The following is a 27,073-nucleotide window of genomic DNA, read 5'->3' on the forward strand; positions in this document are numbered from 1 at the left end:
ACTTTCTTACCAGAGGAGAAAGAATACTCGGGTACAGCAGCTAAAATGAGGTATAAACTGATGTGTCCCATTCTCCCCTGCCCCCCCTCCCCACCCCCCTCCCCAAGTAAAAACCCTTGACCAGAAAGGAGAGGCCAGCGTAGGATAGACGGAGCCTCTCCTTTGTCACCAGCTCCAGTTTGCCAGATATTGGTTAGGCGTAAATAAGGCGCTGTAGGGAGTTATGTGAACGATGAGCTTTCTTCACCCTCAGAAGCGAGGGCTCTACGAACGCAAGGGTTTGGGTCCATCTCTGGCAGAGAAAGGCGGTCAGCCTTAGTCCTGGCTTGTGCCTGCTCGGAGCACAGCCCTCTGGGGAACACGACTCCCCACCCTGCACAACATTATACAAATGCAGGTAAGTCATTGCAGTCTCCCTTGGGAGATGGTGTCAGTCCAAGGCCTTTCTCACAATTTAACAGATAAGGAAACTGAGGCCTGTGGAGATGGAGTTTTTCCTCAGCAGATCAGTAGCAGAGCCTGAAGTGATGCCTCAGGCTTTTGATCCCAAATTATATGCTCAACTGCCACCCACAGCTGTGATACCAGCACTTCTGTCCTTAGCAACACAGTTCTGTACCAACGTTTCAGCATCCTCCTCCCTTTCCCCCCATTCGCAACAGAGTGAAGACAAACCAGCCACAGTTGGTTTCTGGCTGGACTCCATCCTCAAGCCACCCTGAGAAACTCCCTCCTAGACCTCACCTGCTACAAATTCACCTCCTCAAGTGGGCCTGGCCATGTTTCTCCTGCAGCACCTTGCTCATGAGAAGGGATCACACCAAGGACCACAGGCTTTTTGTAGCCATTGCCAGGCAGGGGGATCCATTTGCCCCTTCTCACTTAGTTGTAGAAGAGGTATAGAGCCCCAGTCCACTTCCATATGTTCTACATAGTCCACTTATAGCAAGATGGAGCAAGAAACATGAAAATAAAACTTCACTTCTCCCCTTTCAGGACTAGGTACCAAGTAGCATGAAATCTCTTATGTGGCCACTCCCCCAGGCTTTGCTCTGTGTTGGAGCAGAAGACATTGACTGGCAAAACTAGAAGTGGCTCAATGTTTTAAGTTTTGCAGAGGCAGCTGCTAAGCAGTGGAGCAGAAGAATCTGACCTCACCTGATTTAAAGCTCCTTTGGAAAGCTGTAACTGCTTCCCCCACACTCCCACCCGATTTAACCATCAAGAGGTCTTTGGAGAACTGCTCTCACATAGGGGAGTAACTCATTTCTCTCACCTGCTGGATGACATTTAAAGTACACTAATCAAGCAGCCATCTACAGACCCAGAGTCATAACTAAGCTCCTAGGACCTGCAGCCAACACAGATGGGAGGACAGCATTAAGAAAACCCTCCATTTCCTTTTTCTGCAAGATTGCTTTTGCTGTGGTCAGTTTTACTTGTCTTTCCTAGAAACACAATTTCCCACCCGCCCCAAAACCAACGATCAGTCTGTATATACATTCATGTGACCCCCCCGAAACACAAAGAATCAAGCTTCACGTACCTATACCAACAACTACAGCCAAAGTGCTGCACCGAAGCCATTGCAGCTGCCCATGCAGGTGGTGTGCAGGGTGAGAACAACAGCCACAGCATGCCACGCTCCAGCTCCCACACGCAGCACCGCTCGGTCTAATTCGCGATACTCTCCAGGCTGCCCTTGGTCATTTCCTGCCTCCCCGGGAAAAGGTTTCCCTCTTAGAGCCCAACTCCTCCACCTGAACAGAAAGGCTCCTCATATTTAAGTTTTAGTTGCTCAGTATCATATTTTGGACATGTCGAAAGCAGCTTGGCAAGCATGTGTTGTTGGGAGGCTCCAGAATTTAGCCTGCTGTTGGATGTTGCCTCTCCATTTGATTTACTTCTTGGGGGGAAAAAAAAAAAATAAAATACAGTTGTGATGTTTCCTGGTTCAACTATTTCCAATATTCTTACCTGACAGGCATTTTGCATGGCCAGTAGGTGCAATGCACACAGTGTCCCAAGTTTATGCAGCTGCTTCTAAATGCCAAAAGCACTAACACAACATACAGTAACTACCCACTACCTTCTTCTAACTCTACTAAGATATTAAACAGCAATAGCCGTACATCCCAGTCTCACCAGCGGCTTGAGGGCTGTTGTTCACATAAGCACTTCTGTTTGCGTAGGCATCTTTCTACTGGGATTTTTGGGACGTCAGCTCTACGCCAGGGCACACTTTGATCCAATCAACAGTAGTGCATGAGTAAGAAGTCCATATCCTGTACACAGACCTTCTGGCTTTAGTCCCATGGAGAACAAAAAATGCCACCTCCAGCTGTGGACAGGGATAATCCGCAAAGAAAGCGCTAGGAAGTAGGGCAGCCAATGCTATTAAGCCTAGGAGGTGCTGGAGAAACTGGACAGTGAGTACTAAAGCACATTTAGTCCTTCTTGACTGAGCTAGAAAAGGCACTGATGCCTTCATATCCCCGCTCCTTGCTGTTCTTCATCCCAGTTAAGTATCTTAATGCTACGAACTTTGGTCCTATCTTCTCGAAGTCAGAAGAGCTGTGATGCCTGCACATTAGCAGAGCTGGAACACCATCTCCCACAGCTGGGGCTCATCTCTAGAGGCTGCTCACTGACCAAAGCAGCTGTGCTGATGCTTGCTCTGCTCTCACTAGCACTAACCACAGCAGCACTCCAGCGCCTGTTCAACTAAAGCATCAGACGCTACCTCACACCCACACTGCTGCTACCATCAGTAAACTGTGGGAAGTGTTCTGGTGTGAAGGGACAGGACCCCAGCCTAGAAACTTCATGAAACATCCCAAGCAAGGGGATGTCTTTGTGCTCAATGGGCTTTTTTCAATAGCTTCCTTCACTTCTCACATATTATAGTTCAAGCTGCTCCGCTGTTCCCATTGCTGTCCCTGCAAATGGAACAAGCAAGAAGCCGCCCTCTTCTTTTACTCTATCTCTTGCCAAGCTTTGCACAGCACCCGGTGCAAAACTACAAGCAGGGTGGCACCTCTGGCAGTGAGGAAAGAAGCGCCGTTTGCAAAGCACTAAACTAGACCTAGCCCCGTCCATCTCCCAGCTACCTGGACAGTCAGTACTTGCTAAAAGGGGAACGAGCTGTACACGAGGGCCCACTCCACCAGGCAGGTGCAAGGCTTACTGAGGGGAGTCGCCAAGTCCTTTGCCCTGTCTCCTCAGGGATTTGGTTTCAATGTGCTGGTCTTATTTTGTGCTTTGTTCCAGCGGGTTCAGAGCCTGTGATCCCATCTGCCAGTTCCCCCCGGGGAAACTGGCTCCCTGAGCCTGCCAGGCCTGCACACCTCCCTGAGCCTTCTTCCCGCTGCTCCTCACCTCCTGCAGAGGGGCTGGGGGGTCCCACCCAACGCTGCCCCCCCCATTTCACCTGGCAATGCCATCAGCACCGGGTTACACGCTGATTCATGCCGGTAACTGGAAAAGAAGGAAACCACTTTAGAACCAAAAGGGACTAACAAAAAAAAAGTTATAATTATAATGCAAAATTACCGACACAAACCCCCCCCACCCCACCCTTCCCATGACAAAAAGCACAGGAATTAGAGTTTCTTGGGACGGCGTCCAACTTGGTAATAATAATAAATGCTGATGAGGATGAAGAGGGCTCGGCTGACCAGGAGGAGCACGGCACCTGTGGCTATCCGGCTGCTCTCAACCAGGGAGACAGTGGTAACTGGAGGAGAAGGAGGAAGACAAGGCAGAGGTTGGTGATGAAAAAACAAGTAGAGACAAGTAGCGCAAAGCTGTTTTCTACTGCCCTCTAACGCAGCTTCCTAGCAAGACTGCCGAGCCTTGCAAACTCAGAAGCTTTCACCACAGGCTCACATGCACAGTGAACCCATGGCAGAAGCCCTTTACTAGCTTGATTTCACAGCCCTGAAGTTAGCCACAGACCCACGGTCCCCAGAGCTCTCATTTATAGAAAGCCTGCTTTAAAAGCAGCCCCATGTTCAGGCAGCCACAGCCCCAAATGGTCATTCAAGCAGATGCAAGTTTCCGTCATGCTCAGGTGTTAATTGTAGAAGCTGCATGTTCCCAAGTTTGTTTTGTGGTTTGTCTGCTTCAGTGCTGATGATAAACATTTTTCAACTTTAGAAGCATCTACAAAATACACATATTCCACATGCACTGCCTCTTTTCTGAGCATCTCTCTTTTTTGGCTACCAGCACATAGCCCATATCTAAACCAACTACCTTATAACGCAGTTAGTGAGCTACCAATATACACATACAAAAAAATCCCCTTCATTGTTAAATATAGACAAGCTCCCTAGAAACAAGCTGAACTGTTATTCTCTGTTTTGGTAAGACTGAACATCCCCTTTTTAGCATAGGTTTCTACAGTCTCTTCTTGTTAGCCCCAGCATCTAGGCAGCCCGCTCCAGGAGATGACCTGTGCTGGCTATGATGGCCAGGATGTTTTTAGGGAGAAAAATAAATTAATCATCAGAGGAAGATGTTTTCCCTGCACCTGGGCACCCTTCAGAGAGCAGCCCCAGGCAGAGGCTGCTCCATGGGGAAGGAAAAGGGAGAGCAGCTGGCAAGGACGATGCTCCTGGGGCCAGGTTATCTTTGCCAGTCCCACAGCACGAAGGAGCTGCCTCCAGCACAAGCCAGGCAGAGCGCGGGGACAGCTGGGGATGGGGGTACCCCGTGGCTGTGCCAGCCAGATGGCAGAGGCAGCATCTCCCCATCAGCTGAGTCCACTGTGACTCCCAGAGCCTCACCACACAACTCCTTCAAGCTAAAGCTTATTCCATCAGACCCAAAGGCACTGCTCCAATTTTGCCATCGGTCCCACCGCTCACACCGGTTGTCCTGGCCACCTCCGCTTCCCCTTCCTCCCTGCCCGGCGGGGGCACGCAGCATGCACCCCCACCCTTTGCCTCCCCCTCCCTACAGGGCGGCTGCAGCAACTCACCCAGGAACTGCACGGCGAAGTAGCACGCCTCCGTCAGCAGGGTCCAGCGGATAATGACTTTTTCGGCCGTGTAGAGGGCGTTCCACATGATGAGCGAGATGCCTGCGGGAGGACGGCAGACCGCAGCTGCCCGGGGGCCGGGGGCTCACTGGGAAGGGGCAGCCCACCCCACAGGAACCATTTCGGCCTCCCCCGGGAGGCCGGAGGGGAGCCGTTCCACTGCCGGCTGCGCTCCCCCCGGCCGCCGCACTTCCAGCCGCCCCCGGCAGGTGCTGCTGCAGGCTGCGGGGAAGGAGCCGGCCGCCGGCCGCCCCCTGCCCGGGCCGGGGCATCCCGCCCAACCGCCTGCCCTCAGCCCCAGCCGCCCCCCCAAAACCATGCCTTGCAAGTACCCGCCTGCCCTTCGGTGCTCGCCACCGCCCTTTGCGGCGCGCCAGCCCCGGCCGGGCACCGGGAAGGTGCAGTCGCTGCAGCCTGGGAGCACCGGCAGCCGCAGCGCGGGGGCGCAGAGCTACACAAACCCCGTGTGTTTAATGCCTCTGCTCATTTTCTTCTCCAGGCCGTTTCCCTAGGCTCCCCTCACCTTCTCGTCCTTTGCCCCCCACCTCTTCAGCCCCTCGCATGGGGCCCTCCCGGGATGCCGTTGCCTGCCCCTTCTCTCCTCCCGCTCCCACGAGGAGGGTCTGGCTGCAGCTGCGGTCCAGCACCCCACCACCCAGCCCACCTGCAATTCCCCTTTGCTGGGGCACTTGGGGGTACTCCCCCAGGTATTTAGAGCGTGCACAGCCCTTCTCACCCTGCCTGCAGTGAGCCTGAGCCCCTACTAGGAAAAAGCAGCAGTAGCTGAGCTTTCAAAATACCCCTCAACAAACCGTTTCTTTGCTAAGAGCAGATCTTCTGCTCTCGGGCTGCAGTTGTCCTGCTGGGCACAGACTTTGACCCCTCCTGCCATTTTAGCCTCTCGTCCCCTTACTCTATGGGGCAGCAGCATGTCCCAGGTACAGCAGCATGGCACTCACTGAGGAGGGCTCCTCCATAGAGCCGGATGGGAGTCTTGCTGCTCACCGATTCCTCGTCGAAGACGGCATCATAGAGCTGGTCAGGGAAAGCAAGGGCCTGGCAGAGGCAAGGGAGAGACTCAGCAGCCTGCACCGGCCAGGGCCATCAAAATGTGCCCTCTCGGGCAGCAGTGCTCTGCAGTGCTCCGACATCAAGCCTGAATGGCCAGGAAATTGGAAATTAAGGAGGCGCAAGAAGTATCAGTGTGTCAGCTACTGGCTTCACAGCTGGTTTCTATGGCCAAGGCTGCCATGCCATGTGTGGTTTGCGACCCTGCTAATGAAAACAGAGTCCGGTGATGGGAACAAACTGCCAAGGACACTGCTAGCAAAGCCCATTACCAAGACATGGTAAGGGAAAGGCCTTGCAAGAGAAAGCGGTGGCAGCTGCTGGAGGCAGAGGAGGGGGATAAATGCCGGGGGCCAAGGAGCCATGCTGGGGCACCCCTTTGGCAGCCAGAAGCTGGTGGTGCCCAGGACCACATCCCTCACTTACCATGATGGCGACCCCAGAAAACATGATGGCGGAAACCAGTTGCCAGACCCTGCGTGGGAGGGAAAACAGAGGACCCGGCGTGAGCATGGGGGTGATCCCATCGCTCATACTTTGCAAAGCATTCCTGGCTGCCCTCTCAGTCATCAGCCTTCATCCTCTCCCCTTACACAACCGAGGCAGCCACAAGCCTCCCGCGGGAGGATGTGGCTCCCCATGCCCCAGTATCTCCAGCCTCAGCATGCAGACTGGCCTTGCTGGCGAGACAGAGCCGAAGTCCTCCTCACCCAAGCAGAGGAGGGAAGTGACCCTGCCAAGAGGACGGCGCAGAGGGGGGGGTCCCCACAGGACGCACCACCCTGTCGCACATGAGACCAGGAGCTCCTCCAGCCCCACGCAGCCCTGTGGTTCCCAGCACCTGCTGTGGGACAAGAGCTTGAGGGCCTCAGGCTGATTTATGGGGGAAGAAACCAGAGGTGGTCTGGTCCCACAGCCCCCGAGAAGCCCCTGAAGGGAGCGGTGATGCTGGCACAGTAGCAGAGCCAGTGTCAGCAGCCAGAGCTGTCAGTGATGCTGTGGCCGAGGGCCCTCAGATGACCCAGGTCCAAGGTGGCCCAGTATCTTACCTGAGCCCCAGAGGTTCCCGGACAGCAAACTTGATTTCATTTCCCAGTACTTGGCTAATCTGAAATTCAAATAAAAGACATAAGGTGACTGAGCAGACCCTTCCCCAGCTTTTAGGCAGTATTTGCTAGCCCAAAAATGCATACTTAACCCCAGGTGGGAGTTTCTCTCTGGGCTGGAAGGAGGACGAAGGACAAGGGATTCATCTGTGACCCCTTGGTCCCAACACCTGCCAAAGGCTGCCTTGATTTCCATCAGGAAATGGGATCAGCCGCATGCAGTGCGGGGCTGGGGCAGGGTCAACATTAACTCTTGTCTCCTCTTACCTCTGTGAGTAGTGAACTGTCTCCTCCCACACACTGCCTGCGTGTCACACCCTGATGGAGCACAGGCTCCAGCAGAGCCCTCGGGGCGTCCGTCCTGCTCTGGCATTCACACTGCCCAGGGTGATGCCCGGCCATGACTTCCCCAAACCACATGGATGGGAAGACTACACAGACCAGCAACAAGGAAAGGTACTGGGGGATCTTTTGGTTGCAGAGAGCTCAGAGAGCGCTCTGTGCTGCTCCCCACATGCAGGAAGGAGCCAGGCAACGCCCTGCCAACAAGTTCTCCACAGAGCATCCAGGACTGACTCCTGCAGGGCTCACCCTTGTCCTCCAGCTCTGGTATTTCACTGAAATAGGTTGGTTGTTTGCAATTCAGGCCTCTTACGAGAGGCACCGCTGCTTAAACTGCTGCTCCAGTGTCCAGGCCACCAGCTGGTGGGCATTGGTGGTGCCATGGTCCTACAGCACCAGCTCTGAGCTAGCTCAAATGTGTCTCAGCAATACAATTTCAGGAATGGATTAAAGCTGCTTGAGGGCACAGCTCACCCTGTTACCATGAAAAGCCATTTCGGGTGGCTCCCACGCACCCAGCAGGCCGCGTAGCCCATTGCTGCTCAAAGGCAGCATTGCTCGTGCCACCACAGCCTTCACCCCTCATTTTACAGCAGCCCCATGGAGCTGGGAGCCTTTTTTTTTTTTTTTTTTTGGCAAAAGAGGCTGCAGAAGTTAGATGCTGAGAAAAAAAAACACACCACCTTTGTTTGCCCAAGCAGAAGGTCTCTTTTCTGTCGTTACTGCACGCGGGCTTCCCTCTTCCCTGCCCCTCACCTTTGAGCGATGGACCTCGCCGTCATCATCCTCCCCGCCGACCCCCAGGATCTTGCGCGTCTTCAGCCTGCTCACCAGATCGGTCTGGCTGTGCTTCTTCATCAGTGGCGGGGGCTGCTTTGCCGCCATGGTGGTGGCCCTCCACCACCAAGCCCTCAGCTGCGAGGCGGCGCAAGGCGGGGTGCGGGAAGCGGCTCCGCCGTCACATGAAAGTTCACGAGGTTCGGGGAAAAAAAAACCAACCACTGCCACAAAATCTTCCTGTTAGGCTGGCAGACGGCTCCTCATTGTTCCGGGGCAGGGAGCCCTGGCAGCGGGGCTGGCCCTGGCTACGGGTGGCTCATCTCAGGATGATCCCACTGTCACCGGGATCTGTGGGGGTGGGGGGAGAAGAAAAAAAAAAAAAAAAAAAAAAAATCAGAGAAGCATGGCTTTAGCGTGGACATTTAGCTATAAATGCTTTTGACCTACAAACCGTAGTCTGGGCTATCCCCATATGAGGCAATGCCCAACGGTACCTCTTTGCTGTTTCCCAGACTAGGCAAATTAAATGCTTCCCAGACTAGGGGAATTAAAGTCATTAAATGATGCTTTGCCTTTTGTCTTTCTCTGTGCCATACATCACACCCTTCAGCTGCCATTTTAGGCCAAATACCACAGAAGTCTCAGCTATTTATTTGTTCCCCCCTCACCCAATGCTGCAGCCCCCACATTGTGCCAGAGCACACCAGCCCCAAAACAACAAGAAGCCAGAGGCAAGACTTTCCTTAAGGATACGTTACTTTCGGGAATACAGATGACAGCAAGCAGAAGCTGCAAATACTATCTGGGATAAGAACAAGACAAAGATAACTGACAGAAACTACAATGGAAGAGATAACTTCTGCCTCGGCAGGGTGGTATAAAGATAGAGGTGTCAAGAGTCCCATGAAATCACTCTATTATCATCCTGAAATCATAAAACCTTGGAAACCCTCGGTTCAGAAAGTCTTCTCTTCCAGTTTGTCTTCATTTCATCTTGGCCCAGCCAAACATAAACATGTTTTTCCGTTTGCCACTTCACCCTCCCAGAGACCCACAGACAAATCCCCACAGGCACCAGGCACAACTAATCCAGCCCAGGCAAGCATTGGGCTCAAGCACCAGCAGTCCCGTGCCCCAGCCGAGCCTTCCCACAGCTGCCCCAGGAGGAGAGAATTTATGCACATGTCTAAAGAGTTCACGAGTCTTCGGGGAGTAATGAAACGAGGCGCCAGTTATTTTGGCATCGTACATGCAAGTGTTGTCCCGCTGCCTCGTGAGGGATTTCCCTTTCATAGGAAAACCCTTCCCTGTGGTTGTCCAGACAAGGGCAGACAGTCATGTCTGCAAGTGCCCAACGTAACTCTTTCTGTAAGGCAAAGCTGAGAGGTCTCGCTGGGACAGTGCAAAGACTGCATCCCATGACCAAGGGTTTAATAAGACCCTTTCAGCAGACCACAGGCAAATGCTTTTCAGTGAGCCAGTTCAGCTACTCAGGGCTTTGCAGGTGCTTCTTTTGGATTGTAAGGAATCTGGTTTGGTAGTGGGTTTTTGCTCTTATTCCACTGAATAACTACGCCCAAGTTCTGGAAAGGCAGCACAGAGCCAGATGCAGCAGCCAGGGCCTAGAAATATTTCAGAAGTGGGACAAGGGAAAACAACTGCTCAGGAGGAAGGTGCAAGCTGTATACTCATGCCTATGCTCAAGCAGAAGGCAAGAAGCTCAAAAGGTAGCTGCTAGTAGAAAAGTTTGGAAGACTTAGCTTGTCTGGAGTTTGCTGACCCAAACTGTCACAATAACTTGCGTGTACTCAAATCTAGATAATCTGCACAGAAAGTCCACCCCAAGGCCAGAGTGATGTGTCAAAAAGAAAAGCTTGACCCCTTTTTAATTTCTTTTACTAGAGTTTCTGCAGTCCCTTCTGCTCCTGGCAGACCCAGACTCATCAGCTTGGGTCTTGAGTGCTTTCCCACCAGAACTCCGCTGCTCTGTTGCTGTGGTATTTCTTGCCCAGTGTTTTCTGACCAAAGCTATCGAGCCCCAACCTGAAGCAACACCCCTCTGCTGAACACTCCTCTCTCTCATGCTGAGCCTCAGGACCCCTCTGAGGCCATCCCACATCCCTCACCTGGCCCAACACAGCTCCTGGGACACCAGGAGGACAGCCCTGAGCAAAGGGCTGACGCACGGTGCTCCAGGTATGCCACGCTGTCAGGAGGACCCTCACACCCCCATAAAGGTGCTGGGTACCTATTCAGCCACTCTCCCTCCCCTGCATGCTTTGGTGGGGAGCAAAGCAAAGTCTTTCTATGAAGACTTGCTAGCTGAGGTAAAAGTCTGTCAGAGAGCCTGAGCAGCAACAGCATCCTACTGGCCCTGGGTCAGCAAAGCCCTCCACAGGGATGAGAGACCCGAAGCCTGCTGGTCTTGATAGGACCTGGGGTGCCGAGTGTGCTGCCACGCCAGCCGGCACCTCTGGATCCCTCTCGGTTACTTGCTAGGGAAAGCCTGCTGCACACACCTCCTGCTCTGTCCTCTTCATGGTCAGAAATGGCACGGGAAGGGAAGATGGGATGGGAAAAACAAAAGGGGGGGGAAAAACAAAAAAAGAAATAAAGAATGAGAGAGAGGAGGGGGAAGAGAAAAGGGAAAAAAAAGGGCAGGGGGGAGAACACATCTTCAGATCTAGAGAATCTCTCCTGAGGGCAAGAAGCAAAGGACAGTGGTGGGGGCCGAAGGGGAGACTCCATGGCTCACCAATGAAGACAGGAACGAATAGCTCTGTGATTACAGAGGCAATTTTGCAACTCTGACCACAGGCCAAAAGATCAGAATTTGCCTTCATCAGTCGTCTTGCCAGTTGCTTTCAGGGCAGGAGTTGGTAGAAATTTATCTACATCATCATTAGCACTGCTCTCCCATTAAGAATTTCCACTAATTTGTGGTAAACCACTGGCCAAGACGCAGGACAATGTCGGCCAGATACAAGTGCCAATAAAACAATCACTGAAGGCCATTCTGGTACGTAAAACCACACTCCCACCACATTAAGCACAGCTACAGCATGGCCCCACAGCCAGTCCCACGACTCATTATCCCCATCTTCCAGAGAAAGAGTCAGTCTAATGAATACTGAATATTAATGAATAATGAGCTAACGAATGCATTAGCGCTAATTCAATGACATTCAGATAGAAGATGCTGAGGATTTGAAAACGTTATACTTACATTAATGTATCCTGACACACTGACAATTTAGAGGATGTTTTCTATTAGCCTGTGCGTTTTCAAAGGGGAACCTCCACCTCCTCCTTCTCCCGCGTTTCTTTTCTCCTCAATCCGTTTTCTGAGCATCCCAGGGGCTGCGCAGAATGATCACCATAAACAGGCAATTCCTACTCCCCGCCACAGCTCTCAGTGATGGGCAGTGCCAATGTGCAGTTGAAAGAGGTTTTTTTTTCCTCCAAAATCCTTTTTCTTTGCAGGCTCCTTTCAGTATCTGTTCCCTTGCTCAGCTGTTCAGCATACTGCACTCAATTTTGATAGCTACTGCTTCATGGTGCAAAGAAACCTCACTGGTGCCACGCTAATGATAGCTCAATCTCTCCCCACCTCCACAGCTCTTCCCCCAGCATCTCCGCTTCCCTCCCAGCGTCTGGAAAGAAGAGGAGCTCTGCAGCGCAGGAGAGGGGAGACTCAACCACACACGCGATGATGCTGCAGCAGCCAGAGCTGCGCACCCATCGAGCGAGGTGCCTGGCACTGTGAGTGGGGAACCGGACCCTGTTCCCAAAGGCACCTGAAGCTGACTGCCTACAGCTTTGGCAAGCCACTGCTGAGCAGCCGATGGGTGCTATCCTGCCCTCCTGAGAGGACACGGCTCCCCAAGGGGCCCTGGGGACAGGGCTGCTGCCTATTGCTTAGCTGGATGTTGTTTCGGTGGCACTGCCATCCACGGTGCAGCCTTTTACTCAACAAAGCAGTGCTGCTCGAATTAAAGAGGTGGCACTACAGTACCAAGGGTTTGAGGGCACTTCCAATCTGCAAGCAGAGGAAGAAAAAATGAACCGGAGTCAAGCCAGCATAATGAGTGAGAGGTTTATACATTTAAGCTGTCCACAAGTTTGTTCAGCTCTATCATGTTCAGGCCAGGGAGAGGACTCTAGCTATCCTGTTTTAGATTTCCCAATACACCTGAGAGAACATCTTGAGCCCACTTTGATTTGTTAGGCTTAAGAGTTAACCAAGAAGGTGCAGTGGATGTATGTCCTTTGTAACAGCCTAACAGGGCACTTGCCATGCCTAAGCATCTTTCATGGACCACAGGCTGAGAACCACTAGTAAGTATGAAGCAGCAGCACTGTCCCTTTACAATGTTGGAATTCCCCTGGGAACACCCTGGAAAAGCTCAGGGGAGTTCTCCAGCCCTGCAGCAGCACAAGTGGGTCCACACATGAAAGGGGCACCCAGCGCGGCTGCTGCACTGTACCCAGCTCTCACAGCCGGGCCGATGCCCGCAGCATCTCTCTTGCAAGGCCCCGGCAGCTGTAATGCATTTGTCTAGCTCTTCTGCTGTTTCTCCAGGCTCTGGTGGCCCTGTCTCTGCCAGTGAGGACAGTGCCAGGTCCAGAGCAGCTGCTCCGGACCCCATACCTACTCTGCTACGGAGACAGCGAGAAAGCCTGGGCTCAAACACGCGGGCAGGGCAAAGAAGAGAGGCGGTGGATGCAGCGGTCAGAGCAGTCATACAAGAGCAAGACCAGCCAGAAAGGGAAAGATAGCTGTCTGGTGGAAGATAATGTGTGGAAAGCTCTCTCTTCCTCCTTCTTGTCCATGAGGCTCAATAACAAAGTATCTCAGTGTTTCACAGTCTTGCCTTACCACAGCCCTGCACCTCCAGGACAGACGACATCCCCACTTTGGAAACACCAGGAGATTAAGGACAGGATCCACAGACATACTAAGTACCTTGGCTCTTGCAAACATTAGGCTGTTGCCTAATCGAGTAGGATCTAAGACTCCTTTTTTTCCCTCCACATATGAAGACTCGTGAAGTCTGCTCACTTTTACATGCAGAAAATCTCTTGGTAAACAATCTCAGATACTTCAGGACTCTGAAATCATGAGGGACAAGGCAAATCCCCTGTATCTAATCCAACAACGCACCTGAGAGCCTCAAAGCATCTTTGTGGATCCCATCCAAACAGCGTAATACAAGTTTCGCAGGAAACCCATGGTGGGGCAGACCCCGAGCCAGAACTCCCCATGTCGCATGTAACTACCAAGGTATAGCTATCTCCATGCCGTACTTCTGCAACCACACATCCCAAACCCACAGTGACTGAACCAGCTCCCTGCCTAGATTTCTATCCAGAACGGAAATCTAGATGATTAGGACCCGTAGGCCACCAGCCAGCTGCAGCAGCACATCCCTATCCCCATTTCCCTGTGGATTTCTTTCATGCCAGCTGCAGCACTTGGCTTTGCACACTCTGGGCTAGCAACACATCTTAAAACAACAACACAATAATTTGCATTTTTTGCTGGGAGGACTATACTGCCACCCATGCCCTGAATGAGAGGTGTAAGTTCTTCACCCTAAGAAAGAGAAACTCTCCCAAAGCAGTTTCTGCAGGTCAGGAAGCCTCAGAGACCAGCAGGGAATGAAACTTAATCAAGCCAAAAATAACCTGACGCTCTGGCAGTAAAAACAATTAGCACTTAAACACCATGGCAGCATAATGTGGCTGTTGCTCCTGCTCAGTCTGGCACAGTCTGTACACCTAAGCAACAGGGATACTTCAGATTTCTCCCCTGCAACAAGCCAGGTATACGGGACTCCCTTCCCACATAAACACCAGCCCTTTCAGTACAGAAGGCTTTTTGCAATGCAAGCAGGAAGCATCTCTTGCCAGAGGTTTACTCCCAGCTCTGCCAAGCCCTGTTGCTGCCTTAAGCAACTCCAACGGGCACAGGGACACTGTGTCCTCCCTAGGGAAAACCTACAAACCTGAACAGTAGGTCTCCTGCCCCTACACGTAATGAAAACGCAAAGCAAAACCCCTAGGTCAAAAGGCATCTTCACTGGGTGCCTCCAGATCATCTCCCACAGACAAGCCAGAGGAAACCTCAAAACCCAAACCACCTGTGATGCATGAAGAGTCGCCTCAGGCATGTCCAAAGCTCACCCTGCAGGTCAGACATGCCCCATGGCCAGACACGGCTGGGTGCCCTCCAAAGCTGTTTGTAAGCCATGCAGAGCTGGCCCTGGAGCAACCACGTGCAAGGCAGTGACATCCTGTGCTTAATGTGGCTCCAGAAACCACGAATCCAACAGATGCAGCCAGCATCACCACTCAGCAGGGAACAACCTACTGGGGAGGTAAGAGTTAATTTGTGTTACTTACCCTGCTAGCACTGCAGGCAGAAAAGCACATCTGAAGCCTGCTCAGTCTTTCCCACACATCCTGAACTCTCCCCTCTGCCAGCTTTACCTCTGCATCACCCTCCTCCACACGGCTCTTCTCCTGCAGCCCCCAGGCACTGCAGCTCCTGCCCACAAGCTCCCTGTGGCCATAAAAACATCCTGCCTCAAGAAGCACCACAATCAGAGGCCAAGCCATACTGTCTGGGAGGTATGGCCCAGCTCAAGGATTTTATTGCCCATACGTTTCAAATTTCCTTTTGCAGGGAGCACAGGAAAGTTTCTTTCCATGTCACAGAACGTGTTATATAGCAATAAAAAGCTGCAAAGTGCTTAGTTTCCTCAGAACAAGATAAAAAAGCCCTGTGGCTCTACTAGTTTCTCAAGTGGGAGCTATAATTAAACACAGTGACCACACTCCTGACGGTCTGCTAACCACCACCTGCAGCAATGCGCCAACCCCTCCACTGCGAGCCAGGCACCCGAGCTTCCCCTCAGGGGAGAAATGCTTGTTTGCTCCCCACAGCAGCTGGCAGGGTGGTCCGCGACACACTGAAGACGCTCAGTCAGGCACCCTGCACGGCTACAGCAACCGGCACACACGACACCCCACAGGTGCCGTGTCGGATACCTGGCCCCACTGCAGCCCCACTGCACATGGCTCGGTGGGCTCCTGACACAGGGGACAAACAGACTTCATGTTTCGTCCATCACGCACATGCACACACCCCCCCCCCGCCCTCCCCCACCCCAAGTACAAGCTTGGCCACACTACCCTGCTTTCTCAAGTAGCCCATCCCTTGCTGCCGAGGAGTGTTTTGGCTGCAAATACAAAGGATGCAAGGTACAATCTGCTGCTTCAGCGACTTCCATCTGTATTATTTACATATGAGCCCATCCCCTCCATCATCCTCCTCCCTGCCACTGAGGCTCTCAGCCCACCGACAGCAGCAATCCATCACCCCAAAGCTGCCCCTGCTCTCCCCGATAGCTCAGGCAGCCACATCCCAGCCTCAGCTCACAGCCAGCACCCAGCCCCTCGCCTTCACCCTGGATGGCCACCACCGAGCAATTAAGTTTCCCAGGGAGCTAGGTGGACGGAGAGAGAAAGAATAAGACATATTGGAATCAGGTGCTGTTTTTCTTTAAGGACATTAAAAGAGGAGAATTCCCCTTTGATTTCCCAGCTGCGTTAGACAGGTGTTTGTGGGAGACAGTCCCAGAAGCTTAGCAGGCCATCTGTCCTGCAGATGATTTCTACAGGGAAACATTAGAAGGAAAAATAAAACCCATATGCACAGATACACACATACAAAACCACCAAAAAAATTAGTAAATCAACCCTTGCTACTGGAAAAGAGCAACTTTAAAAAGCCAGGAGAGCCCTTCAGTCAAACAGGGTAATAAAGGTTGGTTTTACAGAAAATCTGATGCAATTCTGTATTTCATCATCCATGCCTCACACCTGAGGAATGACGCAGGCTCAGAGAAACTATGGAGAAGTAACGCTGGGACCAGGGAGAAGCCCAGACACACGCTGCGTACCCACAACACCGCTGAATACTGGATCATCACAGTAAAACGAGGCTTCTTGGTATTTCTGCCCCCAACAACCTCAAATCTCCCCAGATTTTCTTTCCACTGTGCCCCCCAGACACTTGACAATTTTCACTCACAAACCCTCCAGAGGAAGCTGATGCCCTTTATTTCCAACAGTCCTCCAGCTCTGTCCCTTTCCAGAGTTCAAAAGGAAATTGTAAGAAATTACAATTTGGGAGATACGGTCCCCTCAGCCACACATGAGCACAACATCCCTCTGTATACCATCATTGAGGCTGTGATTTCAAAGCCATTCTTGATGGACTCTCCCCCAAAAGAAGATGAACTACATCTCCAGCAACATTATTTCTTTATCTGCAGTCCAGTAACTTACCCAGCACAACACAACTACCGCAATTTATAAAGTACCAACATGTTTACAGCCACGAAATGGAAGATGAAACGAATCAGGCTCTGCCACTCCGGCACCCCAAAAGCAGGTTCTTGACCTGTATCGCGCCTGGATTTGCAGCCCCATCCTGAGAACAGCAGCTGCAGGATGCCCCAGCACCATCAGATTTTTTTTCTCCCATTTTTGTAGAAAACAATGGGTCCCTCTTCTCCCATAGTCTGTCATGATATGACCAGATGTGCAGTCTAGGCACACACAAAGGGGGGAAAAAAGGGCAGATGAATAAATTTGCATTAATCAGGGAGATTGCCTTTTGGTCTAGCCAGGATATTTCCTGAGTCCCAGGCACATAGGCACTCACAAGACTTGTGCCTCTCGTTGTGCAAGCAATAAAGTTTGCTTCTACAACAGAGAAGTCCTGTAAATCAGGCCTGATATGAAATGGCCCGAGCGACCATCAGTCAACAGCTGAGTTGTCACCAACCCTATGTTATAGAGCATTTCTCATATTACATGGTCACATCCACATCCTGCAAGAGAATATTATTCATAAAAAATATATATAATTTATATATAACTAATCATAAATTATATATTAATAAACCAACTAGATATTATTTTTATATAAATAAAAGCTACGGTTTGACTTGTGTGGACTTGCTTGGGGTCCTACTACACGGTGACAATCTCTTGAGACTGGTTAGTAAAGACAACTCAGGCTGCCAAACCAGAGTATTTTCGCATTCACCTATATTTTAGCCTCAGGGAAGAGGGGAGCCACAGGGAGCAGTTTTTCCCAGACTCCCTGCTTGAAGACATCAGTAAGAACCTTGACTCCTGCTTCTAGGTTAACCATTTACTGTCCTAGAGACCAATACCGCCTTTATCTCTCAGCCCTGGACTACGACCGTACACACCACTTGGACCCACACCTGCAGCTTGGCAACACATTCTCACGTCCTCCTTAAACAATTTGCCAATATTAAGCCCTGCTCATTTGCACGCAATTACAACTCCAGGTTTATCACTCCCTCATGGCTCTTTAGACTCAAAATAAGCACAGACATGCAGACGGGCTCAGGGAGCTGCTTAGCAGAATGCCTCCCAACAAAACACATACTTTGACGACTTGGTAGCCTATCCCCAAGTGGCAAAAATCTCCCTCTGACACCTTAGCAGTTTCTATAGCAACAGGTTAATGCTAAAAATGTTAGATGCAAAATTCCGCATGTTGGGCAAACAGGAGCTAGGAGGACAGATTTAGAAGAGGGAAACTTCTAAATAGCTGCTGACAGAGCTCGCACAGGCTCTGCTAATTCACAAGTCGGTGGTGAACCGCCTCAAAAGAAATTCCTAGCGATCCGCCAGTGGGGCACCGCGTGGTGCATGGGGACGTGTCTGTGGGGCACCAGCCTGCAGCATCCCCCAGAACGGCGAGGAGCCATAAGTAGCACTCTCTCCTGCAATGAAGCACTTGGAAGTGAAATCAGCTGTTTTCAGGAACAGAATTACAGTCCAGCACACAGAATTGCAAGCTTGAAAGCCAAAATACTAGATTATAGGTTTGGCAGTGCTGCTGCCCCTCCATGCAACCAAGACCAGGTCATTTAACCTCTCAGACCTCAGCTTTCCCAGTTGTATAGGAAAATGCCCAGACTGTGCCCCACCAGTGCCTACTGCCTGCTTGTGACACCCCGTGCTGCTGAGGAAGGCCATGGACTCCTGCACTCGGTTCATTACCCACAACGTGTCAGAGGCAGAAATGCCCTTCCTGGCCTGAGTAACAACCAGCTTAGCATGACATCAATTTTTGCTGTCTGTCTTCATTCCCTGCTGGTGTGAGAAAGCACTGTGGAAACCTTGGGGTGAACCTCACATCAATACCGCCTTCACACACGCCGCAAGCTCGCGGAATATCCTCCTGGTCAGATTAAACCCATATGCGTAAAACCAAAGCAGCCACAGCTCAGTACGGTGCTGCACAGGGGAGGAAGGCAGAGGGGAGCCCACCATGCTACCAAGAAGCTATCACTTTTGCCAATGTCGTTCTCAGGTCAAACAGCCCTGAAGAACCCACAGGCTTTTCCCACAAATGCTGCACCCACCCACACCCCCCCCCCCCAGGAGCTGATACAAACCTGACTTTGCTTTTATTTGCTGCTAAGTCAGGGGAAAACGCTCTGTGCATGCACGCATGTATGTGTATGTGCACGTTTGTTTATGCATGAGCTGTCAACCCCTGAATTATGCACAGATCAACAAGGCTCTTTGAATTCTCCGACTGTGAAGTGTGTGACATTTAATCTCAACCTTCCTTTTGGATTTCATAATGTGCATTATCAGCAACGGGTATTCAGCACACAAGTACCCTTTAGAAAGCTTTCATCAGAAAGCGGAAATAATATAAAGAAGATTGAAAAAGACAATGCCTGTAGTGCACAAGAGGTTCTCCGGCTTCCACAAAAGCCCAGTGTATGTGTACTGCGAGGATCACACACAGAGACAGGCTGTCCCCAGCACAAAATAAAAGCATTTCACAGGTGGCGAGAGTGGGGCTTGGAAGTGTCAAATACAACATAAACCTACAGCTTGCCTCACCTCCCTCTTTTTGGCTCCCTGGGAAATAAGTGGCATGAGCCATCTCCCAGAGGTGCCAATTTTAGGACAGGATGCACCTGCTGCAGTGGCTTACCTCTTTCCATAGACCACAGGAGGAGCCTAGAAGATGAGTGAGACTAGGTTTTTGATTGCTCTTATATGGATGGGCAAGACAAATTCTTGATACTTGCAGTCAACTTTTCACTACCTAGTCCTAGGCAAATACTGTACCACTTTGCCCATCTTGCAGCCCAAAGTCACACTTCGGGATTATAAAAAAATCTAGACAACAACCTGCAAGGAAAGAGGTTCTCTTCTGCTGGGCACAGAGAAGCTATGTCCTAAGTAGACCTGCTCTTATTAGTTACAGCCACAGAGGACACACACCAGCCTAAGGAACTAAAGCAAGATTTCTCTTTTTATAGCAGAGAGGAGACAAAGGGGTAGATGCCGGAGTGCGGCATCAATAGCCTTGCTGATGGAGGATATCTGAGAAGAACTGAGAGGTCCCACAGTCAAGGAGCTCTCTCCCCATCTCGCCTGGCACATGTGAGAGAAGCCTTAAGAAAGAAAGGATAAAGATACTACTGACTAGTCCTTCTCCTTGCCAAATTACACATTGGCTCCCTATCTTTGACTCCTCTACCCAGGGACAAGGAGGCAACAGGGACACCTGGGAAGCCAAGTGCTAGCAGCACCAGCACTGACAAATCAGGGTCTCAAGTAACCACAGAAAATGCAGAGTTGCCAGATGTCCCATCTCTACCATCAAAGGTTGTTTAAGGATCTTCCCTTGTTTCTACAATGTTTAAGTCTCAGACACTTGGATACAGCAAGCCACAGTAATATCAGCATCATACAACAGCAGTGTGTGTGTGTATACACACACATAGTGCTCTGCTGTGTTTACGTGTATATATACAGACCTCTATCAGCAAGCATATAGCACAGCCTCCTGCTTAGAAGAGCTCATGATGCAGAAGTGTCAGGTTTTAGCCAACACTTTCCCCATTACCTTACCTGTAATGTCATTCCTATGCAGCAGTGGCCCTGGGGATTGCAGGCTGGTCTCTTCTCCCCCATGTTCTTTGCAAACGCCAACAAAAGTCACTTGGTTTGCATGGTGATGTGGTGCAGGGAATAAATTGGCTGGAGGAGATAAGCTCAACTGCTTTATTGTTCCTCCATCCATCAACCCTCTATGCATCCTACTTGTCCAGAGACTTAAACAGTGGATGTTGACACGGCTCACAGAAGGGACTTGTTGAACTTATGATGTACAGCAGCTGGGTTTTTTGCCAGCAGACGAGGCAAGAACACATTCACACGCTGCAATGAGCAAATGGTTGCACTGGGCAGGGCAATGGGGGAGGAGGGTGGGAGGCTGCACTGTAGGCGCCTGCTCTTCAGAAGCACGCCAGCTCTGGGCCAGCACTTCCAGAGACTCCACCAGTAACGCTGGTATTAAAGGCAGCTAAATTTTATTCTCACTTACCATGAAAACAACGTGGGAATGCGCAGACAGATGGTCTAAATTCTTCAGTCCTGTTCGGTGTAGCCTTTGACTCCTGGCAGATTTCCACTTTCTGTGATGCAATGTTTGGGCGCTCTTTATTGCTATTAAGCAGCTTCTACAGTGACTTTTTTTCCTAGGCCACAAAGAAAATTCTGGTGAAAAGCCAATACCACCCAGCTCCTCTGGACTCAGTATTGCAGTTTTTGAGCTTCCCTCTCCCCTCCACGAGGAGGCAGCTCGCATTTCCACCTCCTTGGAATACACCGAGCATTTACCCTGAATGACGTGCCAGGCAGCTAAAATTAAACGTCCAACAGAAGGATTCAGAGGGACTTAAAATCATGAGCCTTTACGATACCTTGTTTCCTAAGAGGACAGCCTGCTTCCCGGAACTCCTTTACTGCAGAGCACCTGCACCCAGGCTGTGCCCAAGCCATCGCCCGTGTACCTCTCACAGCTTTGCAGCTTTTTCGGGGGCCAGTGAGGCTGCTGCCTAGATGGGTGCCTGTCGTGCATAGCAAGGCAGAGCGAGACAGCCAGGAAGGCTGAACTGAAGGCACTTTCTTGGCCTAAGGAAGATGGGTTAGGAAGCACGGCGTGCACAGGCTGACCTCGGGAAACTGCCTGCTCTTTGTCACAGCCATCTGCATCTACAGCAGGCCCAGCTGTGAGCCCAGGAAGAGACTGCAGCACCCAACAAGGGCTGGAGTGATTTTAGGGCTCGGCAGTGCGACTCCTGAAATAACCTCTGTCAGCTGGAAAAGCTTCTCAAGTCTTTCCATGACCACAAACAACCAGAGACCAGAGGTTTGTATTTCACTCATAAGATGGCACCGCTACAAAAGAGCACTTCTGCTGCCATCATGGGTTACTGAATGAACGCGTACTCAGACAAAAACACCGGCTGAGTCACCCACAGAGTTTCCTGAAGACTTGTGGGTTTTCTCTGTAGGTCTCTTGTTCAGCTGCTGACACGGCCTCAAACTGTTTACTTTCTCAGCCCGGGCAGGATACGGCTAAAAACAAGAGGGCTGCAAGCCTTTGTGTGCTGCTCTGCCTGCACCTGCCTGCCTCCTGCCCCTCTGGGCTGGCGTTGCAGCGCTGCCTGATTTTAATAAGAAAAGGAGGGATTTCTCTCCTGTACCCAGCAGCAGGCAGCTGCGAAGGGGACCACGTGCTAATCTCCCTATAAAACACAGAATCCCTTCAAACAAATAATTAGGTTGCCAGTGGTCAGTATTATCTGACACTCCTCTGTGTGCATCTCCTGCTACATCAACTCATACTGCTAACACCACTCCCCAGGAGACCGGACTACAGAGTCACTGATTTATTTCTAACTGCTTTTCTCCCCATGCTTTCCTCAGCGCCTTTGACTTAAATTATCTTAATCCAAATCCTGAACAAAAACTTCTAGGAAGCTCTGCAGCAAGGGAGGCAGCTATCAGTCCCTATGCTCAGGCTTCTGATTTTGGCTCCATAGGGTCAGAAGGTGAGCACACCGTTTCTGACCACCAGCATCAGCAGAAGCCTCTTACCTTTAATACTAAACCCAGCTACAACCTTTTTGATCATTTCCCCATTTTGGCGACAGATCTCTCCTCCCTCCTCCCCACAACCACAGCAGCAGTCAGTATAAATCTGGACTAGAGCCTTCTTACAGATTCTGTGGCTTTGGACATCCTTTGGGTCCTTGGCTTTGCCCTGTAAGATGAGCTGGGTAAGGGTCCAACCAAGGTCTGGTACAGATTAATCAGGTACAGCCTAGGCAAGGATTTCCCCATCAAAACCAATGCACAAATGTGCTCAATAAGTTCCTATTTTGCATACAGAGGGACAGAAAGACATTTACAGATTTAGCTAACTGGAACACACACTCCCCTCACAGGGTGAGGGTGAGAAATGTACCCACGTTGTGAAATCCAGAGGGAAAGTTTGCTGCTGGGGATTTATCAGAGCTCTGGGAGTCAGGGCTGTGGGGCTAGCACAGGCTCCTGCGTGGTGGGTCGTCCAGAAAGACCCTGCGCATCTCCGAGCCTCATTTTCTCCGTCTGTCATCTGGGGGCAGCCACACTAACCAGCACCACAGATGGGCACCGAAACACACTGAGAATTAACCCTTGCAGATGACACAGACCTTCACAAACAGAAGAAACCCAAGAAGGCCAGAGTCATTTATCATTTCCCTTCATCTCTGAACCATCGAAGTGTCTTTGGTTATAGCTGGATTCGTCTTTGTACACATCTTTTAGCACCTTGAGCAAGAACTCTTTGAACACGGAGTGAACTTGTGCTAGGCTGTGGTCTCCAGGACAGAACCAAATCCATATTTTCCAATGGAAGGCAGGAAGCAATGTGAACAGGGAACACCTGGTCACCTCTTAAGTGTTGTTTTTCCTGGTCTGGAGAAAGTCCCAATGTATTCGGGGGCCAGCATTGGGTCTTTTCCTCCCAAGACTTGTTTTCACATTCCTACGTCAAAAATACAAAACCCAGAAGATCTGCTTTCTATAAATAATGTCGCAATAGTGCCAAGGTCACCAAGCCTTTTCCCCTGGCGCCAGGCCAGAAGCAGCACATAAACAATCTTAACATCTTTGTGGTGCACGTGTGCTTTTTTTCCTGTGCCAGGGGAAGGCTTGAAACCAAAAGCGTAGCACTAGCAGGACAGACACTCCCACTTCATGGTGCCCTTGGTCTCTTCTCACTTTTGCCAGCCCAGAAGAGCCCCCAGCTCCATCCAGGTCAACCGGCAGCCCCCGGGGCAGCCCAGCAGCAAGGCAGCCCATCCTGCCTACAGCAGAGGAAGATACGCTTTGTTTTGTAACAGCATTTAGCAGTTCCTATTAGAAATTTGGGTACTTACTGGATGAGGACCAAACATACACATAGCAAGGAACATTTCGTGATCCAAACAGCTCAAAGTGATGCTTGTAACCGGCATGTGGAACCATCTGTCCCAGCCACAGCCCCTACTATTAAACACTTTGACCTTCAGAGAGCTGCAGGACAAGTGAACACCAGCTGCAGACGTACTCTGGGCATTTTGCACACTTCAGCACTCGATGCTCATTGAGAACAATAGAAAAACATTTCCCTTTGGATCACGCCCCAGCCTCCAAGCAGCTCCAAATGGACAGAAAACCTCAGGGCAGAGCATCTCTGTGGTTTATTCTCCCCCAGATCAATAGCCACTCCACGCCCCGCCTTGATGTATGGCTCCGGAGATGGTCTTGCGCTCAACATCTCTACAATAAATCCTTGCTATAGGCCTGCAAGCAGAAGGGATCAATTTCCCTTGAGACTGTATGGCAGACATCACCTCTTCAGCCTCCTGGTTGGGACAAAGCACCTACCCAGAGAAGAGCTCCCTTGACCTTACTCAGCACAGCAGACAAAGAACAAAAACACACAGACACACATTCTAAAGCACCCAAGTCCCACTTTTCCCGGGTGCCATCAGTACCCAGCCCCTCTCTGCTGAAAGCACCAGCAGGTTCATGGTGTCCCTCACAAACCACTGTGCACGCATCAGGTGTATTTATGCAACCTAGCTGAGATATGGTGAGGGCTAGTTGAGGCGCCTTCATGCTGAGTCTTAGGATCTTGTTTATTTTCGGGTTTTGCCAAAAGCTTTCCAAGAAAACTTCCTCCCAGGGGGGACTCCCCTGCCTAAAGCGTAACTACTATTTATTTATTTAAAAAACACTTTCCTCATCCACGGGCCCTGAACGTCATTATTCAGTAAACTGTGCTTTAGTGCACGATAGAGTTACCAAGCAAGTTATTTATGCCAAGTCCAGAATTGCTAGTGCTCTTGCATACTCTGTAGTTTCTCATGGCTTAGCTGTACTGGTGGTAGCTCTAATGTCAACAAGGCTTTGGTTGCTGCTGGCATTTATACCTCCCAGTCTCTGCAGACAGAGGAGGTGGATTAAATGGTACTCCTTTAATCAGTTGCAGCTCGGGCTTTGCTGATCCTGCCTCTCAGGCAGCTGCAAGAGGGACAGGGACATTACTCGGGTAAGGGAAAGGCTCAGTGGACTCCAACTCCAGGCAGTGCTGGGGCAGGGCAAGGAGCAGGCACTGAATAAAGTGCTGCTTCTTCCTCAGCCTGGTTTGCTCAGTCGGAGCTGTACTCACCTGGAAAACCTACGAGCCGCTGCTGCTTTAGACAGAGCAGTGTACCTGCTCAACAGGGACAGCCAGGCCCCAACAAGTGGCACGGCAGACATCTCAGTGTGCAGGGATGTACGAGTGTCCAGGCAGGGATGCAGAGCCCATTGAGAGCTGGCTCACGTCACCTTCCCCCTCCTGTGATGGCAGGGGCTCTGTCCTGTCTCCTCTCCCTGGCTCCCTCCTGCAGGACAGCTCTCTCACCCCGTCCCTCTCCCTCCATTGCCAGCCCAACTACCAACCCGTCCTCCATGGCCAGCACACCTACAGGCTGCATCCCATGGGAGCACGGCTGTGCCAGCCTCCCTCATCCCAACCCCAGGCACGGCTCAGCCACCGAGGCTGACCTCCCAGCCCATGCAGTGGTCAGGACACAGCCTCCCCTTTGAGGCACCTCAGGCACCCATTTGAGGACCATTGTCCTTTTGCGACTCTTCCCGAGCAAGCAGAAAAGGACAGGCAATTCCAGGAAAGAAGCGACGTGGGACCCCAGCCTTCGAGTGGAGTGGCAGCCAGGAGAAAGCCCTCGCCACAAAGCTCCCAGCCAAGGGAACCACCTGCACACCACCTCGCCGGGCAGATGGCTACTGCCCCCCCCCCCATGCCTCCGGGTAACCCACCACTCTCCCACCAGGATGCACCGCTCCACCACCTCCTCCTCCACCCACCCCACCCGGACCACGCACGGCCAGGACAGAGACGGTCCCACCGCAGCCGTGCGCAGCCCGCACAAGGGCTGCTCCTTCTCCTGCCGCCCCTGTCCATCCGTCCGTCCGTCCATCCATCCATCCCCGGCCCGCGCTGACCCCGGGAAGCCCTCTCCGAGGGGACGTCGGCAACGGGGGCCGGACGGCGGCTGCCAGCAGCGGGCTCCCGGGGGGCGCACGGCCACGGGGGGCTCCGCGCCCCCGATCCCCCCGACCCCGCGCACGGCGGGGAAAGCCGGAGGGACGCGCAGGGTACTCACCGCCCTAGCGCACGTCCCGCCGGCGGCGGCGGGGGGCGGTCCCGAGGGCTCGGCGCGGCTGCCCCATGGGCAAAGCAGTCCGGGGGCGGCGGGGGCTGCCGGCCGGCGCCGCGCAGCCCGCAGGCGGCCAGACTGAGCCCAGCCCCAGCGCCGCGCCGCCTTTACCGCGCCCGCCCGCCCCGCCCGGGCCGGCCCACCGCGGGCGGGACCCGCCGCCGCCGCCGCCGCCGCCGCCGCCGCCGCCGCCGCCACCGCCACCGCCACCGCCCGCCCGACGGGGCGGCCCCGCCGCCCTCCCCGGCCCCGGCCCCGGCCCCGCGGCCCCCACCGGCCGGCCACGTCGGAAGACAGCGGCTGCCCGCCCGCTCTGGGCGGTGCGTGGGTTACCTGCGGGTTACGCGTGGGTTCCCTGTGGCTTATACGTAGGTTACGCGTGGGCTGCGCCTGGGTCACGTCTGACCGCGGCTCGGCGCATGGGAACAAAGAGCAGCGTCCGAGGGCCTGGCTCCTGGGAGGGAGGGAAGGAGGGAGGGAGGGAGGGAGAGAGGAGGGGCGGGGGGGGCCGTGAACATAAATCAGTAACTGGGAGCAACGAAAGGCTCCTCGCCCCACCCACCCCTGTGGGAAGCTGCCGGAGGGATGCTTCATCTCTGCATGTGGAGAGGCGTAGGGCGAAGTGAGGGCTAGCGGCAAGGTTGTCCCGGTCCTTCTCTGCACTACAGATGGGGCCTCGGTCATTCTGGCCATGGGAGCGTGGTTTCGAGGACTGTTACACAATTCCCTGTAAAAGGCAAAAGAGAAGAAACCTGGGCGCAGGGGAACACGCATCTTTTTCCAAGTGAGTTTGTGCAGGGGAAGAGCCTGGCTCTGCTTCGGCACAGAGAGCTGCAGGGCCAGCTGCCCCTGCCAGCCTCGGCCAGAGCCTGTCCTGGAGAGAGGCTCGCATCACTAGGTCCCTCCGGAGGGATGCTCGGAGAGCAAAACGGGCGTGCTGGCATTTTAATGTTGTAGTTAGCTCAGGCCAGATCAGACTGTAATGAAAAGAGAATGACAACATGGTAAACAGCAAACATCGGGGCAATTAGCACACGGAGTGGTGGCAG

At 52.2% G+C, this 27,073-nt stretch overlaps 1 protein-coding gene across 5 annotated transcripts; it reads right to left on the reverse strand.

Moving 5' to 3' along the window:
* Nucleotides 1–114: 114 nt before the first annotated feature.
* Nucleotides 115–26,495, reverse strand: TP53I11 (tumor protein p53 inducible protein 11). 5 transcript variants are annotated; one of them, XM_087746031.1, is made up of 8 exons: nucleotides 26,358–26,495; nucleotides 20,807–20,960; nucleotides 8,317–8,688; nucleotides 7,162–7,220; nucleotides 6,539–6,587; nucleotides 6,004–6,100; nucleotides 4,985–5,086; nucleotides 115–3,736 (listed from the first exon to the last, which is right to left on the reverse strand). In XM_087746031.1, the coding sequence occupies exons 3-8, from the start codon at nucleotides 8,443–8,445 to the stop codon at nucleotides 3,603–3,605; spliced, it is 570 nt and encodes a 189-aa protein (XP_087602157.1). In that variant the 5' UTR covers nucleotides 8,446–8,688; nucleotides 20,807–20,960; nucleotides 26,358–26,495; the 3' UTR covers nucleotides 115–3,602. The 5 variants fall into 5 exon arrangements, with proteins under 5 accessions (XP_087602157.1, XP_087602155.1, XP_087602160.1 ...); XM_087746029.1 differs by lacking the exon at nucleotides 26,358–26,495 and adding an exon at nucleotides 25,971–26,098; XM_087746034.1 differs by lacking the exon at nucleotides 20,807–20,960 and having other exon boundaries at nucleotides 26,358–26,488.
* Nucleotides 26,496–27,073: the final 578 nt, after the last annotated feature.

Source organism: Nipponia nippon, unplaced genomic scaffold (assembly GCF_047370975.1).
Source record: "Nipponia nippon isolate SJK-2023a ecotype South Korea unplaced genomic scaffold, ASM4737097v1 scaffold_10, whole genome shotgun sequence".
NCBI lineage: Eukaryota > Metazoa > Chordata > Aves > Pelecaniformes > Threskiornithidae > Nipponia > Nipponia nippon.